We start from the raw sequence: 19,453 nt of genomic DNA on the forward strand, positions 1-19,453 counted from the left end.
GACACGGGATCTGACACGGTATGGCAAAAATGTCAGCACTTGCGCAAGTGTTCAAATCCGTGATAGAAGAAGAAGTTACATCTATAAAGTCATGGCCATTTTTGCTTCATCTTTTGGTTTGCCTGATATTCTTGTGTAAAACATATTTTATGTTATGTCTAAAACAACCCTGTAATGCACAAGATTATGCACATACATTATTGTGTCAGGACAACCCTGTTCTATCAGCAGGTTGCATTGATGTATAAAAAGTGATATGACCATGATGAAGGAAGAAAAACCAAACACAAGCAGAGGACTGCTGTCTAAACCGGCAGTGGCGTGCACAGATAGACACTAGGGGGTGCTAGAGCACCACCTGCCCTTGCCCTCTGGACAGCAATGTGCCCTTAAAAATAAAGAAATAAAACCTTTTTTTTGTACAGTGTATAGTATGTGAACCATGGTGACATTGATCAATTCTTGATTTAAAAAAAGCTTCTAATATATTATTTATGCCCCAAAATCTATAAATCTCACACTATTAAGGCAACTGGCCGGTTCCAACTGGCCAGGAGCACCTGCCCCTCTAAATGTCTGTGCACGCCACAGTAAACCGGTTTGTTCTCAAAGTGGGGTCCGTCCTGGGGGTTCCCCACAAAATAATCTCGGATGGGGCAGGGGGGCCAAAATAGGAGTTAAAAAAATAAAAAATAATAATAAAATAAAATAAAGAAACACTGCCATAATGCGTGTGCAATAAAAGGCTTAATCCAGGAACAGAGCTTGAGGTATAAGTCAACACGAGCTTACATCTACAGCTGTGTAAACATAGACCCAGGTACCCTGCACTCGTCACTGCACCAAACCCACTCGTTTCATTGGATGGCTACATACTGCTGGTGGGGAGAAACGTGTAGTGGAGTAGAAGTAAAAGTACCGTAGAATTGTACTTAAGTAAATGTACAAAGTTACATTCAACCAATGCTCTTCAGTACGCCGAACCCACTCATTTCACTGAATGGCTACATATAATGTACCACATTCACACACAAAGACAGACGTGCTGGTGAAGGCCGCTCCGAGCACTCCGCCTCAATTTACAGCTTTGCAGAGCGAGGCGCAGACTTGGTTGGCCGCGGTGCTTTTTCCTTTTTACACCTCATATAGGACCAGTGGTGGAAGTAAAAGTATCACTACCGCAATGTAGAGTGTGTGTGTGTGTGTGTGTGTGTGTGTGTGTGTGTGTGTGTGTGTGTGTGTGTGTGTAAAGAAATGCTCACAATGATTGTGAACTTGTAGATAGACTATTTTCAAATTGCCGAAATGTACATAGGGCTGAAGTGATGCATGTTTTGTAATAACAATCAAAATCTACAAAGTAATTATAGTAACTGAAGTTTTAAAATAATTGTAGTAAAAGTACTGAATATTGGAAATATTCCAGTACAGTACTTGAGTGAATATACTTTACACCACCGTATAGGACCTTAATGTACTTCTCAAGCCGGTGGTTGTGGTCCAGGAGAGCGTGTTCACAGGCATATTGCCGCGCCACAGAACTCACACACATCAAAGGGCTGGGCGGGGGATGGGGGGGACAGACCAGCCCCGTGTGGTCGCTTCTCCTACAGGGTAGCACTTAAAGAAACCCGCGGCGGAGTGGTTGTAAAAAAAAAAAGAAAAGAAAAAAAAGTCACACATGCCATTTGATGCTGGAAGGGAGTCTTGAGACGGCATTAGAGACCTGGAATTTGTGAGTGGCGATTACCCACTTAAAACACTATGTTCTTTGCATTCCATTGTGGCGGAAAGCCTGCCTGTCCCAAAGATGAGCGCGGACATAACGTAGATCAAGTGGTTGCTGAACTTTTTTGCTCAAGGCCCAGAAGAGAAATTAGAAATGTGCCCCTGGGGACACAAACTAGTGAAAATCAGCACATATACAAGCTCATAATCTATTTCAGTTATGATATTTTTAGGTTATTTTAGACAAAATTTAAAAAAAATCATTTGATTAGCTGCTGCTATTCAAATAAAAGACAAACTAAATTTAATTAATTAATTAAAGCAACTCATGGTGTCTTTAGGCTTATTCTGACTGCATACATTTGATTAAAGAATAGCTACACATGTGTCAGTCTAGAAGGAACAGTACTCTTCTGAACTCAAATAGGTCATTTAAAAATAAATATTCAAGCCATGTGTTTTGTTCTTGATACTATAATGTGTCATATTTTGCTTTGCAGTCGCTACTGTGCAAACTATCATCAGATTGTAAGGGAAGAGAGGTGGATCACTCCTCTTTACTTTAGTTACACTTAACACTAGAATAACTATGGTTGAGTGGGAAATCATCTATGATGAATTGCAAAGAACTCTAGTGATTAGTTGCCGATTCGATTAATCGATTACTAAATTAGTTTAACTGACATCTAATTGAAAAATCGATTCGATTACGATGAATCGATGAATCGTTGCAGCCCTAGAACACGAGGCACACCGTCAGGCTGACTTAGCAACCTATAGGAGCCCAACTCGCAACCCGTACAAATTGGTCCCGACCTACTGTTTGGGAAACGTATGATGTAGCTGAGAGAGCAGAGGGTTGAACCGTGACCTTCTGCTTACCAGACAGCATCTCTACCCACTCCACTCCATCCCCCCACCCAAACACATACTATATACACGCAGAACTGCTAAAACCGGTTCTAGGCCAGCAATTCCCAAAGCGGTTTCCCACGGTGAAGAGGTCAGATGGGAGGACCGCAAAATTATTTTCAAATGGGCCCCTGATCCACAACAAGCTTAGTGAACTATAGTGTTCTAGGGCAGCTTGGCCATTTTAGACCTGAGGCCGATTCTAAAAATGACTTCTAAATACTGACCCGAGTTTTGTGAAAAGCTCCAAATATTTATTAAAAAATGAAAAGAAAAACGTATGTTGCTATATACTGTACATCGCAGCAACTACCCCAAAAGAGGTTCCCGTCTTAAAAGGTAAAAACCCCCAAAAAGGGCTTCCCGTCCTAAATGGGTTAAAATAAATCAAGGTGGTCTGAATGTGAACTAAAATGAACCCTCAAAAGTCATTTATTAGTTACACACTGCTGACTGCTCTTCTAATAGGAAACCACAGCCATTTGATATCCTACCAGACCTGGCCGTGGCACAAGGGATATCTTGACTAGAACCCAAAGTGTGAGGCATTCGCTGTCGACGTCTCCAAATGGGCGAGAGTCCAGCGAATGGACGCACAGAACTCACCAGAGCCCTGGGAAAAAAAGCACACAACACTGGCTGGTGCAGTCGTTCGGACACGCTAATCAACATTATTACGTGCTACAAGCGCACTGGGGACCACCGGGGCGGGTTTACATTTACTCAAGTACTGTCCTCAGGTATACATTTTTAGACAGGAAAAACTTTCCTTGAGTGTGTCCGTTTTTCAATACTTGGTACTCCTACAGTCCTACTCCAATACATCTCAGAGGAAAATTTGTCTTTGCAAGGTCAACGCGTCCACGCAACGTGTTGTGAGCCAGATGAAGTTTGTATAAATACATAACTACTCTCTTCTTTTGTAAAAAATATGTCTACATTGTGATATTGCTCAAAATCAATTTGCGTTCTCACTTTTGTCTTCAATGTTTGCGTTTACACACTTTTGTCTTTGATGTTTGTGTTTACACAGACCCTCAAAGCTGTACATGGGACGGGCTAGCAGCACCCCTCAAAAATAAAATAAAAAGTAAATCTTCCACTACTGGCATTCAGGAGAGCTTGTGGGAAGGCGAGGTGATGTGCTCGTGGGTGGCCAACGTCAACAGTGTTGTGTTCAATCAAAGCGTGTCCAGGCAAGGAACAATAAATGAACGGAGCAAATGAGGGGCTAGGGTTTCCCCTCTCCTTCTTCCACCTTGTCACACTTCCAGCTGAACTGAGATCATCCGCCCAGCGGGTGAAGGAGGAGGCAGCCATGTCAAGCAATCAAACGTTTTTAACCATATGAACCCTATATAGCCTCCTAGTGTAGCGATCCCCATTCTCAGGGATTAAAGCAAAAAAAAGTCATTAATGTGAAAGCGTGAGAAAGGATCCCTCCACTTTAGTGCCGTTGCCTAAACCATGAACACAATATGTAGAATGATGTACTTCTTACTGTTCTACATGCGGTCATCAACCAGTTGAAGAAATTGCCACCCCATTGCCACCCCCAGTTCCTGCTTACTGATGCATGTGTCCCTAGCGATGACATCAGGGACAGTTTTCTACCTCTGGTCTGCTTTGAGGCAGGACTCCAGAGAAGAAGGGAAGATATACCCTCATTGTCAGCTCTGTAGCAGTGGACGGCAAACTGTGTTCTTCTGGATTGGACTAGTGAAGAAACACGGGGAAGGTTGCCGTATATTAGATTAGTCAATGGGTGGCTCTTCCAAGACAGATTTTGCGCTCTCATTAGAAGGCGGGTTTAAGTGCCATCCAACTGTTTCTCTAGTGTCTTTGAAAGTGTCAATGTCTCGGAGCCATAGAGTAGAATCGGCTCAACGGTCGTCCTAAATAATTTTCACTTTTAACATCTTACTAAGCTGGGATGACCAGATCTTATGCATGTCATTGCAGGCTGACCAGGCCATACTCTTCCTAGTTTGAACGTTTTAAAATAGTTCAACTAGCCGATCTACATCGAGACATTGTGAGCTTGTAGATCGTCTATTTGAACTATATTTTAAAGGTTTTTTTTAAATAGTAAAAAATGGCAAATATAGCCTTTGGTGTACAGGGAAACGCAAGCAGACTCAGTACAGAGCCCTTTGGGGAACCCCGGACAAAACAAAATATAATAGGGTTTTCATTAGTTTTAAAAAAGTCCTTCAGCAGGCGTGTCCAGACATACTGCAGTACGCAGTGATAGTGTCGAAACGGCGTTGAGCCGAGGAAGACATTCACTCTGACCCAGGCGGAGAGCTGCTGCATGCGTAGTGTCAATTTAATGTCACAGCCATCTGGCACACTGGCATGTAATGATTGGTTAATGTGAGCTAAGAGTCTCCTTTAAAAGGATGGTTCGGTTTTGGGAGGGGGGGGGGGGGGGGATTTCACAGTTTTTCCTACTCATCCAGAGTCAGTCAGACGAACACATTTTTTTAAAGTTCTTCTCTGCGTGGCATCGAGTATCAACTGTGTTTGAGTTGGAAAAAGATTATAGATCACACACCCCTTCAAAAAGCGGAACTTCCCCAAAAACCCCAGCATCTTTCATATTATTCTGGGGAAAACATTAGGCAAAACAAAAATAATCCAATCTACACGCTCACAACGCTTGTAGCTTGTGGATCAGCTACTTTTTGGCAAAGACATTTTGGTGTCGACAGAGAAATAGCTGTCAAAGTACGGAGCCAAACTCATCTCCAGTCTAGAGCATTGCTCGAGTATATAAATATAATAAATATATATTATATTTATTTATTTTTAGGAGTAAAGAGAGCCTACTTTCAGCTGTCCAGCAGTCCAAATATTATTAAATATAATTTCAGAATGGTACACCTGAGGCCTGAGGCCTACCATACCAGGCCTCAGGTCTGAGGCCTGAGGCTTGAGGCCTGAGGTCTACATGGCACATCTATGCACGAAATGTCTATGTTCACAGGCTTCTGTGTGCGGCCTAGAGGAGCAACTGAGCATGTGCGGCACTACAAGTCTTACACCACATGCGTTCGAGAAACCCAGCCATTGACTGTTGGCCAGTCAACTTCTGTGTCTCGTCTTGGTATGATTGATCCACGACTATCGCCCACCGCCCTCCCCTCAAGCTCAATGATGTGATGAAGATGATGATGATGGTGATGATGATGAGTAGTGTTCAAGCAGCAGGGTGATACAGATATCACACTTGTGTGAAGTGAGGGGCGCTCTTATCATCATACATCATCATAAATCACATTATAATGTACTCATGCAGCCAATCAAATCATCACACAAACACATTCCGTGTTGAAATGGACACACACACACACACACAGAGAGCTGTACATAGGAGGGGCAAGGGCCCTCAAAAAAAGAAGTCTCCGTTCAGAAATGTTAATAGTTTAGAAAAGCGGAGTGCTATTCACCTGAGTGGCACCTTTAGCCTTAGTGTCAGCGCTATTCACCTGAGTGGCACCTTTAGCCTTAGTGTCAGCTGTTAGGAACTTAGAGGACAGTTTAGACACGGGAGCTTTGTAGTGAGAAGAGGAAGAGGAGGGAGGGGGCTTGGGGGAGAAGCGGGCAGACAGTTTTTTGGGCGAGGGAGCATTCTCATAGAGCTCCGTATTCTCATAGAGAGTATCCTCCTGGTTCGGCTGGCGCCCTCCTGTGGCCGGAATGGAGTAGCCAGGTGCGTCCGGGTCCTCGGGGAGGGATCAAGGAGCAAGGATGCAGGGAGGCGAAGGGAAGGAAAGGAGGAGAGGGGAGCGTAGAGGAGAGGAGAGCAAAAGACCCAGAAAAAGATAGGAAAGAAAAGTAAAGAGAGAAACTGAGGTTAGCGACAGTTAGTTAGCACAGCGACAGTTAAGGTCCGTGCAGACTGATGCGTTTTTCAGAGTTTTTGCTGCATTTTTCCACCGATTCTCCGAAAAACACGGTCAGTCTGCATGGGCCTTTACAAGCACAGTGACATTGACTGTTAGCACAGTGACATTGACTGTTAGCACAAGTGGGAAACGGTACAAACAATGTTAGCACAAGTGGGAAACGGTACAAACAATGTTAGCACAAGTGGGAAACGGTACAAACAATGTTAGCACAAGTGGGAAACGGTACAAACAACCTAATGTTTAAAGGCCTCATGACATGCTGTTTTTCCAATCTTTTAAAGTCTTAATCATGGTCCTTCAAACGTGTGTTAAAAATCACACCCGTGTGAACTGAGTGGTTCAATTCCCTCTCTCTCTCTCGCTCGCATTAGCAGGCAACAGTGCAGCACTATTCCCCTCTATTTCTGGCACAACAGCGCCCCTACTGGTACTCATAGTCATATACTGGTGCTCATTAACCAACACATAGACACATAGGTGAACCAAAACATAGGTGAACCAACACATAGGTAGGTGAACACAGACATTGCTGTTCCTTGGAGTGGTTGCACCACTCAAAAACAGAAAAACCCATTCCAGTGAGCCATGTCAGTGTTTTTTTTCTCTCAGTGTTCTGAAGCTTTTCCAGTTGCGATGAAAAAAGCCCTGTTTGCCTGCGGGTGTCGCTGCTGAGTGATATTGCCTGTCAATCATAGCCTTAATCATCAATTAGACGACTTTGACATCAAAGTCTGCAGACCAAATCTACTGAACGTACAACGTTACAGTTCTTTGGGTGTAATTGCTGTGACAAAACAGAAAATATTGGATGTCATGAGACCTTTAAGAATCACTACTAGCATCGCATCATTAAATGCTACCAACGCAGTTGTTAGTGTTATTAAAGGCTATTTGCATAGCGAGAAATGTTAAATGCTACCAATGCAGCTGTTAGTGTTATTAAAGGCTATTAGCATAGCAAGTAATGTCAAATGCTACTAGCACATGTTAAGAAATGCTCCCAACACATGGCTAATAATGTTAAGAAGTGCTACTAACAACTAGTTCAGAGTTCTGTCAGATAACTCACGAACGGATTGAACAAATATCTATTGTGGATCACAGAATCTGGATCTTTTGTGGCCAGATGAAATTTCCTGGGCTCTAGTAGGACTATAGTAAATAACAATAAATAAAACACCATGAAATTAAGAAAAAAGAAAAAAAAAAAGAAGAAAAAAGCCCCTTGTCCGAATGCCCCTGCCCCCCTATCAAAAATAACGAAAGAAACGGCACATAAAAAATAAAAATAAATACGCTTACGGTTCCATTGATGGGGACGTCATCGTAGTGCAGGGCCAATCCAGAGGGACAGGCGTAACCGTTTACAGGATTGTCCAGGTAACGGTTGGGAGACACTGCACGCTTACTGGTGAAACTGGAACCACGCGCACACACACACACCATCAGTGATGAAGTGAGAGCTCAAACATACACACGTGCACAGCAGGCTTACAAAAGACCAGATGAGTGAAAAGCAACAAAAAAAAACCACTGTAAACATTTGATTTGTCGGGCTATTTTATGTTTGTACGGAACCGCATTTTACTCAAAGTACACACGGTAACAATAAAGAAACATTTGGTTCTTACAAAAGAACCTGTGTAATGGTAATATGTGGTCATGTTATGTGTAATGGTAATATGTGGTCATATTATTGCATACATGCAGTGGTAATATCTTATGTGGTCATATTGCATACAGTTCATAGTGTACACATAATGCAAACAGCACTGTGTGGAACATGTGACGCATCAGAAGGCTACATAACATAGCCTGCCTCCCACTGGGACCAAACAAAGCCACTGGCTTTGTTTTTGTGAGTGTGTGTGTGTGGGGGTGGGGGGTCTGAGCAGCTTGGACACACACGCACCCACACGCACATGCACACAGGTTTGACTATACTTGTGAGGACAAACATTTTAGGGCTGCAATTTTGTCGAATCAAGTTTGTTTGTTTGTCATTTTTAACCGTAGCCCTGAGTGGGCTTGTAGATCTGCCCTAACTCCTAAACCTCCCACACACACACGGCAGACGAACGACAAACATTTGCCTTTCAAGTTGATGACAAATGAAGTCACATCCTTCGACTGCATCCCGCTGTGGGAGAGTCGTCTGAACCTGTGAGTGTGCACGTCTGTGGTGTGTGTATGTGTATCCTTACCCCCACGTGTGTGTGTGTGTGTGTGTGTGTGGTCCTCACCAGAAGGACTGCTTGGCCAGCTGGATGACATTAGCGGTGGTCTCCACGTCGATGTAGTCGTAGTGAAGGGCAGCAGGGTCCGTGGTGGAGCCGGTCTCAGCCAGCAGCACACCCAGCCACCTCCCCATAGACTCTGAGGAGGACGCCTGGAGTGGAGAGGAGAGGAGAGGAGAGGAGAGGAGAGGAGAGGAGAGGAGAGGAGAGGAGAGGAGAGGAGAGGAGAGGAGAGGAGAGGAGAGGAGAGGAGAGGAGAGGAGAGGAGAGGAGAGGAGAGGAGAGGAGAGGAGAGGAGAGGAGAGGAAACTATTGTTTTAGCTATTGTTTTGAGTTAGGAAGACATCACATGGGGCATGAGAAAAACAATCAACACTGTACTGCAACCAGTGGGTCGGGACCATTTTGTGTTTTTTATTATTATTTCAAAACATAACAAGCAAACAAAACATAATTATTAACAAAATCATTTCATAATTGAAATTGAAAAATTCCACAAAATGCAACTTTTAGGAAGAAGCTAAAATGGCCGATCTGTCTGCTATTGTCACTATAGTTGGGTCCCGGGAGACATCAAAGGTCTCTTTTCGGTCCCAAGAGGTTTGCGTGCAGACCAAAAAAAAGAAAAAAAGAAAAGATGAAATGAAATGAAAAAGTGGCGAAACGGAGGGAAGCCTACATGGAGCACATCAAACAGAAGGGACAGAAGCCACTGGTTGGTGGGGGAGATGAACCAACCACATGAACAACCAACATGACCAGCCATGGTGAGCAGAGCATGTCGTCATGAGGAGTGTTGCAATAAACACCAACAATATGTGACCTAAACATGGCAAAGAGCAGTTCATTGTTTGGAGAGAAAAGAACAAAGACCCATTACTCTACTGCATCAAAGGTAAACAACAAAGGCACACAGAGGGCGTAGTTGGTATAGCACTATCATCAGCGCCCCAAAAGGGCCTTTCTGTGTGGAGTTTGCATTATTCTCCCCGTGTCCTCTAGGGTAGGTACCCGCGCAACAAAAACATGCAGAAAATCCTGGTCTCTATACTGCCTCCTTCCTGCTCACTCCTCTGCATTGATAGAAGGAGCTCAGTTCGGGTCTCTCCCCAGGTTGGCGAGTAGAGTAGCGCCCAGGATTACTGCTTAGGCAATTGGCGCCGGGATAAATACAGTATTTATTTGGGGGGTTTTTTTAGCCCATTTTGGACTGACTGTCGATTAAAAAAGTGGTGCTCAACCAAGGACCCCCAGAATTATCTCTATTGGGCCACGGACCCCCATCTCAACATTTGTTGTTCCAGGGACCCCCCAGAAGCCAATATTTTAGTTAAAAATGTTCGCTCTGAAATATATATTTCAAAGATTTGTGCCACATTTTCACAAATAGCAGACCTACAAGCTCGTAGCGTGCCACTCGGTGGCGTGCTATGAGCTTGTAGATCTGCTATTTTTCAATAGCTAAATTATAACAATGTTTAAAACACCAAAAGGGGTTCCCGCCCAAAATGGGTTTAAAGGAGAGGAGAGGAGTTACCTCGAGCACGGCCACCTCCTGTCCGTTGCGGAGCAGGCGGAAGGCGAAGGGGTGCTTGTGGTCGAGGCCGGGGCTGACCTCGCAGCCTCGGAGGGGCAGCGAGGCCATGTGGCTCTTCAGGTCGCCGCGGTCCTTGTGCAGCAGCAGCTGGTTGTCCCGGAGGCGACACCAGCGCTCACGCCACCGGTTGTTGGAGAGGACGTTCAGGTAGCCTGTAGAGGGGAGGGTGGGCGAAGAAATGGATTCACTCAAATAACACGCTTTTTAATGCCACAATATTTAAAATTGATTTTATTTTATTATTTTTTTTCGTGTCAGAAATGTATGATTCAACTTTTCGTGCTTTGTGTTGTTTAAAATTGTTTTAAAATGTAAAAAAGTATAAAAAGTAACACCCGTCCTTGTCCTTCCTGTTTTGACATTGCATATGTTGATCTGACCTCATGAAACCTTCTCCTTTTTTTTTTATTAATAATTATCATTATTTTTACCACAGGTGGGAACGTCCTCCTCGGCTGACGAGGTCTGCTCGTCGGTGGAGGGCTTCTTCTTGCCCAGGCCGATGATCTTGGTGATCTTCTTGCCCGCTCCCTTACCCACCGTGCTGCTCTTCTGCTTCACCTCCTTCACCTCCTTCTTCCCTTTCCCTGAGAGAGACGAGACGAGAGGATGAGATGAATAAAAAAAGAAAGACAGCATCTCGTTGCTGTCTCTCCATATTTCAACTCATTGCGTTTTCTTGTAAATGAACGGTCTACTCGAGCGTCCCACGAGAGCATCAAATGGAGCAGATCTGCATGTTCGAGATTTGTCCATCTGAAACTTTTGCCATTTTTGTATTTGAATCCTGAACAGTAACAATGTTGGAGATATGTGCAACATTTATTTGACGGGTTTCCACCCGACAAATACACTGTAATAATGGCGCTGCTTCTCTGTGCCGCAAGTTGAAAGGTACTGCAGTACCAATACAAAGTACCGTACCATACGTTGGTACCAGCTCAGTGGCCTTGTGGTTAAAGTGTCAGGCCTGAGACTGGGAGGTCGGGGCCGGGTCAGAAAAAAAAAAAAAAAGAACGGAAGAAGACAGAGAGAAAGAACCAAGACCAAAAAACCACGACAACAATAACAACAGACAGAAGGAATCCCCCTCGTGAATTGGAGCACACACACAGTCACACACACACACACACACACACACACACACACACACACACACACACACACACTCACACGCACACAGAGACAGCATCTTTTGTTTGCTGAAATTGTGAAAACACACAATTGCTATTGCTATGCCCCTCAACGCAGCTGGCACTGGTCCTAGTGGAACACAAACACTGTATACTGCATCACCCAACTAACACTGGAGAGAAGAGACTCTGTACTTTTCATTTCACATTGCTGCGTGCGTGTGTGCGCGCGCGTGTGTGTGTGTGTGTGTGTGTGTGTGTGTGCGAGAGAGAGAGTCAGGAGAGGAGAGGGGAAGAGAGGAGGAGAGAGAGCTTGAATGAGGGGGTTTCGAAAGCAGGGGTGAAAAAACATTCCCCTTCACTGATGTCATTAGACCAAGACAGCTAAAACTCAAGTGTCTGGAATGATTCCGCGCGCGCACACACACACACACACACACACACACACACACACACACACACACTTCAGTATCTGTGTCAGACACTATCCCTGCACGAGCACACACACACACACACACACACACACACACACAGACACACGGCATGACAGCCAGCGCTGCGATGAGCTCTAATTCAATGTGGAGCCATCTGCACTCAATTTCTGCTGCTATATGGTTTCCCTCGTGACGCACACACGCGTACACGTGCACACGCACACACACACACACACACACACACACACACCAAGGCCTAAGGTGGAAACCAGACACACAGATGTGAAAGCGCTTCAGCTTTTTAAAAGGGGGTATTATTATTATTATTATTTTCTGGGGGGTTTTTTCCCCTCAGAAGACAGGCGTGCAAAAAAATCCTGTGATCAGGTTAATTTGATTCCACTGAATCAGTAACGCTCAGCCTTACCAACCATGGAAGGAATGCTATGCTGATTAGGCTTAAAAAAAGAGTCCTTCCTCTAGAAATCTGAGGCGTTTGCGCCGGTATCAGAGAGAGAGAGAGAGAGAGAGAGAGAGAGAGACCGACCGACCCTGCCTGGTGGTGGGGGTGGAAAGCAAGATTACGTCACAAAGAGAAGAAAAAAAAAGAGTGGTGCAACTCCCCCCCCCCCCCCCTCTCTCATTAGCAGGTAACAGTGCAGCACTCTCTCTCGCTCTGTTTCTGACACAACAGCGCCCCTACTGGTCATACTGGTGCTCATTGACGTCACATAGGCGGACACATAGGTAAACAAGACGGACATTGCTGTTCCTTGGAGTGGCTGCACCACTCAAAAAATTGTTACTTTAAAGAAGTAGTGAAATGAAAAAATACATTTTCACACTTTTAGAGCATATCCATGGTCATCATTATGGGCATGACTAACAAAAGATGTAAAAACAATGGAAAACATTCCATCTTTGTGTGTGTATATCAAAAGTCCATAAACATCCAATTTAAATTACTTCCTTTGAACGAAAACGTGCTGCGTGATGACAACGATAAAAGATTGAGGATTAAAAGCAGCTTCAGGAGTGATTTAAAACGAGGAAGCGAGTCGGCGAGCCTGATCTACAACAGTCTTATAGGAGTCTGCCTCCTTGGCCACGTCTCACAGCGTGGTCTGTAGTGTGTCACTGAGTGTGTGCGCGTGCACACGTGCGTGTGTGCGTGTGTGTACTGTATTTTTTATATCAAGTCCATGCACATCCAATTTAAATTACTTCCTTTGAATGAAAACGTGCTGCATGGTGACGTACTGCTTGCCTTACGAATATAAATTAATCTTGATTCCATTCACCTGTTTGATTCGCATTGCTGGACTTTCCTCCAAACACAGCTGATGTTGATTACAGAGCTACTCCGTTTTTACTCTCATTCAGGATGACATCCAGACAGTGGAGGCTATTACTCATTTTAAACTGATTCAGCACGCTAAAATAATATGTATCTGAAAACATTACAGGTTTAGAAATAAGCCACTTAGTAGCAAACATGCTTTGGTGGCCGTCTGTCTCTCTTGTAAACAATCAGACTCAACTAACGTCCCATAACCTGAAGGGATGCAATGCTCTGATTGGCTCAGAAACACAGAGGCTTCTGTCTTGCGTGTCGCTTTACGTCAAATCGCAAAATAACTTTTTACAAGCGGTTTACAATACGCCGCAAAAATCACTGCTGTGGAAACCGTTTAGATATAACTATGGTGGAAACAGATATTTGTTGCATCTCGGCACATACTGTGTGATATGTCCAGTTAAAAGCACCATTCTGTCGCCAAGTAGTTGCATGTGGGGGACATACGTTAGTCTGTCGTATGAACAGTAGTTGCATGTGAGGGACATACGTTAGTCTGTCGTATGAACAGTAGTTGCATGTGAGGGACATACGTTAGTCTGTCGTATGAACAGTAGTTGGGGACATACGTTAGTCTGTCGTATGAACAGTAGTTGCATGTGAGGGACATACGTTAGTCTGTCGTATGAACAGTAGTTGCATGTGGGGGGCATACGTTAGTCTGTCGTATGAACAGTAGTTGCATGTGAGGGACATACGTTAGTCTGTCGTATGAACAGTAGTTGCATGTGAGGGACATACGTTAGTCTGTCGTATGAACAGTAGTTGCATGTGGGGGACATACGTTAGTCTGTCGTATGAACAGTAGTTGCATGTGGGGGACATACAGTACGTTAGTCTGTCGTATGAACAGTAGTTGCATGTGGGGGGCATACGTTAGTATGTCGTATGAACAGTAGTTGCATGTGGGGGACATACGTTAGTCTGTCGTATGAACAGTAGTTGCATGTGGGGGACATACAGTACGTTAGTCTGTCGTATGAACAGTAGTTGCATGTGTGGGGCATACGTTAGTCTGTCGTATGAACAGTAGTTGCATGTGGGGGACATACGTTAGTATGTCGTATGAACAGTAGTTGCATGTGGGGGACATACGTTAGTCTGTCGTATGAACAGTAGTTGCATGTGAGGGACATACGTTAGTCTGTCGTATGAACAGTAGTTGCATGTGGGGGACATACGATAGTCTGTCGTATGAACAGTAGTTGCATGTGGGGGACATACGTTAGTCTGTCGTATGAACAGTAGTTGCATGTGAGGGACATACGTTAGTCTGTCGTATGAACAGTAGTTGCATGTGGGGGACATACGATAGTCTGTCGTATGAACAGTAGTTGCATGTGAGGGACATACGTTAGTCTGTCGTATGAACAGTAGTTGCATGTGAGGGACATACGTTAGTCTGTCGTATGAACAGTAGTTGCATGTGAGGGACATACGTTAGTCTGTCGTATGAACAGTAGTTGCATGTGAGGGACATACGTTAGTCTGTCGTATGAACAGTAGTTGCATGTGGGGGACATACGTTAGTCTGTCGTATGAACAGTTCAGAACCAGATCAGTCTCTATCCTTTTAATACTCTATGGTTATACCTCACCGCGCAGGTAGTTCTGTAGTCAAAGTGTTAAAGGGTAAGACCACTTTTTTTGAGGTTTGGGTTGTGTAGTTACTTTGCCATGATGCTACTCCAAATGTGGACAAGAAATAAAAAAATACTGCTCCAGTGATTAGAAATTGACAATTCAAAATATGCTCCTCATTGACTTGCATTGTAGCTCAAACAGCTCTCAAAGGCACTCTTTTAGTACGTATACAAACACAAACAAAGTTGATTCAGACAATATAGAGCATCACCAAAACTCATGCGGTTTTATTTTTTCATAAAAATGTTAGATTCCTGTTGATTTTACTATTTGAAGATCTGGATCCGGATCCACGGATCCAGTCCGGGTTTTCTTCCCAATAAAATGGACAAATCAACAGGAAGATAACATTTTTATGAAAAAATAAAACCGCATGAGTTTTGGTGATGCTCTATATTGTCTGAATCAACTTTGTTTCTGTTTGTTTACGTACTAATAGAGTGACTTTGAGAGCTGTTTTAGCTACAATGTAAGTCAATGAGGAGCATATTTTGAATTATCAATTTCTAATCACTGGAGCAGTTATTTCTTATTTCTTGTCCACATTTGGAGTTGCATCATGGCAAAGTAACTACACAACCCAAACCTCAAAAAAAGTGGTCTTACCCTTTAAATACTTTGCAATAGTTTTTAATTGTTGTAAAAGTTGTGACTTCTTTTGCTTAAACATTTTTCATTCGTATTTGGGTCCCAGACACACTGTTTGGTAAACAGTCAACTTGTGATCTACCGCACGAGACAGCTTGTGAAAATGAAATATGATTTGGGTAAAGGATTAATATTGGGCAACATGCTGCAAGACGTGAAAAATGCACTTATTTGGAGATGACTCGTTATCTGGCAGCACGTCACATGGGCTGGCTGCGTGTTACTGCATTCACCACAGTGTCATACGGTGGATAATTATTACACAATCATCAAGTCGTCGTGCTGAATGTGCAGAGAAACGAAACCACGTCATTGGTGCAGACAATCACATGCCCCCGTGGGAGATGTGTCAGTCACAACACTGGGTAATAAATATAATAATAAATGTTGCTCTCAAGAATGTTTTTGAAAACGAGAAAAAGACTGTAAAAAAATTGATTCTATTTGATTACTCAATTCCTTGTTTTTCCGTGGCGCATGCACGCACGCACTGACGCACACACACACACACGCACGTGCGCACCAAAGATCACAAAACCTCACAAAACCTTTTCTAGTCTCCTATGTTCACCTATTGGCACGTACACAGCTTCAGAATGGGGACATGGCACCTCCATTACATATACTCACTGAATAAATCCATTAATTCAATATTAAATCCATCCTTTTGTGATGGTCATTATTGCTGAATGGGGGTCCTTGTCCCGGTCCTTATAGGGATGGGGACCCCCGTCGTCATCATCAGCTGAGGGCTCACAGCAAGACTTTATGTATTCAGGATTTAAGGACATTAATTTTAGTACAATTCGTTGTCCTGTTTCCCAGACTAATCACAACAGATCTCTCTCTCTCTCTCTCTCTAATGGCTACTAATTTTGTTCAAAGGCTCGCCATTAATCAAGTTGAAGCCTATTGGAAGTTGATATTTTTTTCCCACCAGAATCAAAAGTGTTGTTTTGTTGTGCGGAGGGAAGTCTTTCGATTCTTTTTTAATATATATTTTTAAACCAAATTCATCTTGGCGTCACCATTTTGGGGAAACTTTTCTACACTATAAAGGCGTGTCTGCAGCCTGACTTGTAGCACGGCACTTGACCTTGAACTTTTTGCACTTGACCTTTTTGGCAAGACGCTGCAGTGTGTCCTCCTCGGCATCCTGCGGACGGCTTTGGGAACACCGTTGCCCGGTTACTTCCTCAGTGTCAACGTGCCTGTGCCGTTTCACAGCAGGTTTTCAGGCTTGCATTCTATCCACTAGGACAGTGGTTTTCAACCTTTTTCCACATCAAGGTCCATTATTTATTCGGCATTTGAGCCACAGACCAACATTTGATGAGATTTAGCCTCTCAGACCCAACGCTAAAGAATAAGTGTCGATTTTGTCTACAATTCCATGCTGTATTGATGTTGGTACCATAGGACAGATAACAGGCAAACGTTGATCAAAATAACAATTATTCTATATTCTATTTCTAAATAGTAATGCAGATGTTTAAGAATAATTTAATTCTTGAGTCCATTTGGTTTCATGTTGCGCTCTCAAGAGTTAAAGGGTCTAATAAGGGTCCATGTGGTTACCAACTCTCTGTCATTTAGCTGGGGACCACACACACACACACACACACACACGCACACACAAACACACACACACACACACACACACACACACACACACACACTCACCTTGGTCCTTGCAGTCTGTGTGTCCGTTCTCATGGGGCACGTCTCCATCGGAACTCGGCCTCTCGCACGACACCTTCTGAGAGAGAGAGAGAGACGTTAACACCCCAACCAAACAGTAACAGGTGCCTTTAGGGTCCACCAAGATGTTTTTATTTATTCTGTTATTGTTTATAATGGGAGCGACGCATACAGTATTTGGAAACACCGGCAGCGCAGCGTAAGGTTGGGAATTAAGTTTGCGGCGGCGGATTCACGTGGAAACTGCATGTTGAAAGAGAACCAGATAAACTAGGGTTGCATGATAACTCTGTCATCAGATCAGTAATAGCAATATCAGTCTTAAACAATGCAATATCAGTATCAGTATGAAAACACACAATTCCACCGGTAATTGGGTATCGGGCAAAATGTCTATATGGTCGATCCCTAAAAGAAACCTTTGTTTGTACAAACTGGGGTACATACTGTACACAATACACTCCTCAGGAGCATCTACTGTACAACGTCTTGCCGTGTTTCGAGCTTGTAGATCTGCTACTTTGGATGCTTTTAAATATGGAGATAAGAGGTTTCTACACGACAGCAACGATATGGAATTTATGTAATATTCCATCGCATAACGGCATTCCGCTCCAGAAATAGCCTATCTACCAGTTGACGTTGCGCTGCAATGCCACATGTCAACTTGTAGGTCGGCTATTTTGTTCATGGGACGCAGTCTTACGGTGACATATACATCAGACTTTTACGGTCAAATAATTAGGTTGTGTGTGCTGTGCCAAGTTGGGAGCGGTTTGTCATTAAAAACACTCTGATCTAGCTGATTTTCCACCACTAAACACACACACACACACACACACACACGTGCCGACTACAGTAGGGCTCCAGTATTAGCAGCGATTTACCTGCTTTTCCAAATGAAAACCAATAACGGAGTGTTTTTTCCCTCGCCTCCCCTATAGCTCGACTCCAGTGCCACATGTAATGAAGTGTTATTTGGCACAACAATTACAGCGTTTTACTGCCGCGCGTTGCCTGTGTTCTATTAGAGCTGGGAGACGCAAGGCAGGCAGCCCCCCGAGGGACCCAGAGGGGTGTGTGTGTGTGTGTGTGTGTGTGTGTGTGTGTGTGTGTGTGTGTGTGTGTGTGTGTGTGTGTGTGTGTGTGCGTGCGTGCGTGCGTGCGTGCAGGGCTTGGCTAAAACTATATTTTCAGGCCTGATATCAATAAAAAATGTAACTTTTTTTAATGAACGTATTAACAGGTCTCATATGAGGCATGAACTAGTAGAGAAGAGCTCCAGTAGAATCATGTATTTAAAGGCATCCTCTGCCACTCCTTTCTCTGAAAATACACTTTTTCATGCTACTGTATCATACCAATATACTGCATTGCATGATGAATTGAGTACGATGGACTACAATGGAAACGCGCCTTTGTGACTTTTTGTGACCCTTAGATAGCAATTCTGTAGACTTAGATAGCATTTGATACAGACTTATAGCATGTTTTGTAAACAGCATAAGTGCATTGTATGTAGTCATAGCACGTCATAGTACATAATGTATATCATAGTACTATAGATGTATAGCTTATATGTATAGTTTCATTATAGATATTCCACTGTTACTTTCTTAGCTTACGCATGTTTCATGATAAATGTTTTTATGTGATGTATTCCCCATGCTTTTTGTTCTTGCTTAATGTAAGTCGCTCTGGATTAAGAGCGTCTGCTAAATGCCTAAATTGTAAATTGTAAAATTGTGGTACGCTTTTAGCTTAATCTTTGACCTGTACTACCTGTGTGTGTGTGTGTGTGTGTGTGTGTGTGTGTGTGTGTGTGTGTGTGCGTGCGTGCGTGCGTGCGTGTGTGCGTGCGTACGTGTGTGCATGCGTGCGTGCCTGCCCACCTTCTCCAGTTCAGGCTTGTGTACAGGCGATCCATTGCCAGGCCCGTCAGAGTCTGTGTTCCCGTTCAGGCACACCTCTCTCATCACCTAGAGAGTGAGAGAAAACAACATGGACGCCACAGGGTTAAACCATGCAGTTCCTATATACAAATTAATGATACATTAGGGTATGTTTCTATAGGGCTTCTACTGATTCTACCCAGTGAAGACTGTGCCCTCGCTGCGGTTGCAGCAGATTTTTCTGGTTTAATTTCGG

The 19,453-nt window shown here is 43.7% G+C and overlaps 1 protein-coding gene across 3 annotated transcripts in view; it reads right to left on the reverse strand.

Moving 5' to 3' along the window:
• The window catches only part of afap1 (actin filament associated protein 1), an 84,504-nt gene that overhangs the window by 11,324 nt on the left and 53,727 nt on the right, over window positions 1-19,453 (reverse strand). For 2 of the 3 annotated variants that reach the window (XR_013965956.1, XM_080791969.1), the window contains exons 7-12: window positions 19,198-19,284; window positions 17,288-17,363; window positions 10,820-10,975; window positions 10,329-10,540; window positions 8,798-8,943; window positions 7,857-7,971 (exon numbers count right to left, since the gene is read on the reverse strand). Coding sequence is in view for 2 of the 3 variants with exons in the window: in XM_080791969.1 (XP_080648095.1) it covers window positions 7,857-7,971; window positions 8,798-8,943; window positions 10,329-10,540; window positions 10,820-10,975; window positions 17,288-17,363; window positions 19,198-19,284 (792 nt within the window). In the remaining variant the exon portion in view is untranslated. The remainder of the gene's footprint in view (window positions 1-7,856; window positions 7,972-8,797; window positions 8,944-10,328; window positions 10,541-10,819; window positions 10,976-17,287; window positions 17,364-19,197; window positions 19,285-19,453) is intronic. The other variant, XM_080791970.1, reaches the window with a different exon arrangement.

Source organism: Protomyctophum bolini (assembly GCF_963924005.1).
Source record: "Protomyctophum bolini genome assembly, chromosome: 20".
In the NCBI taxonomy this organism is placed as follows: Eukaryota; Metazoa; Chordata; class Actinopteri; order Myctophiformes; family Myctophidae; genus Protomyctophum; species Protomyctophum bolini.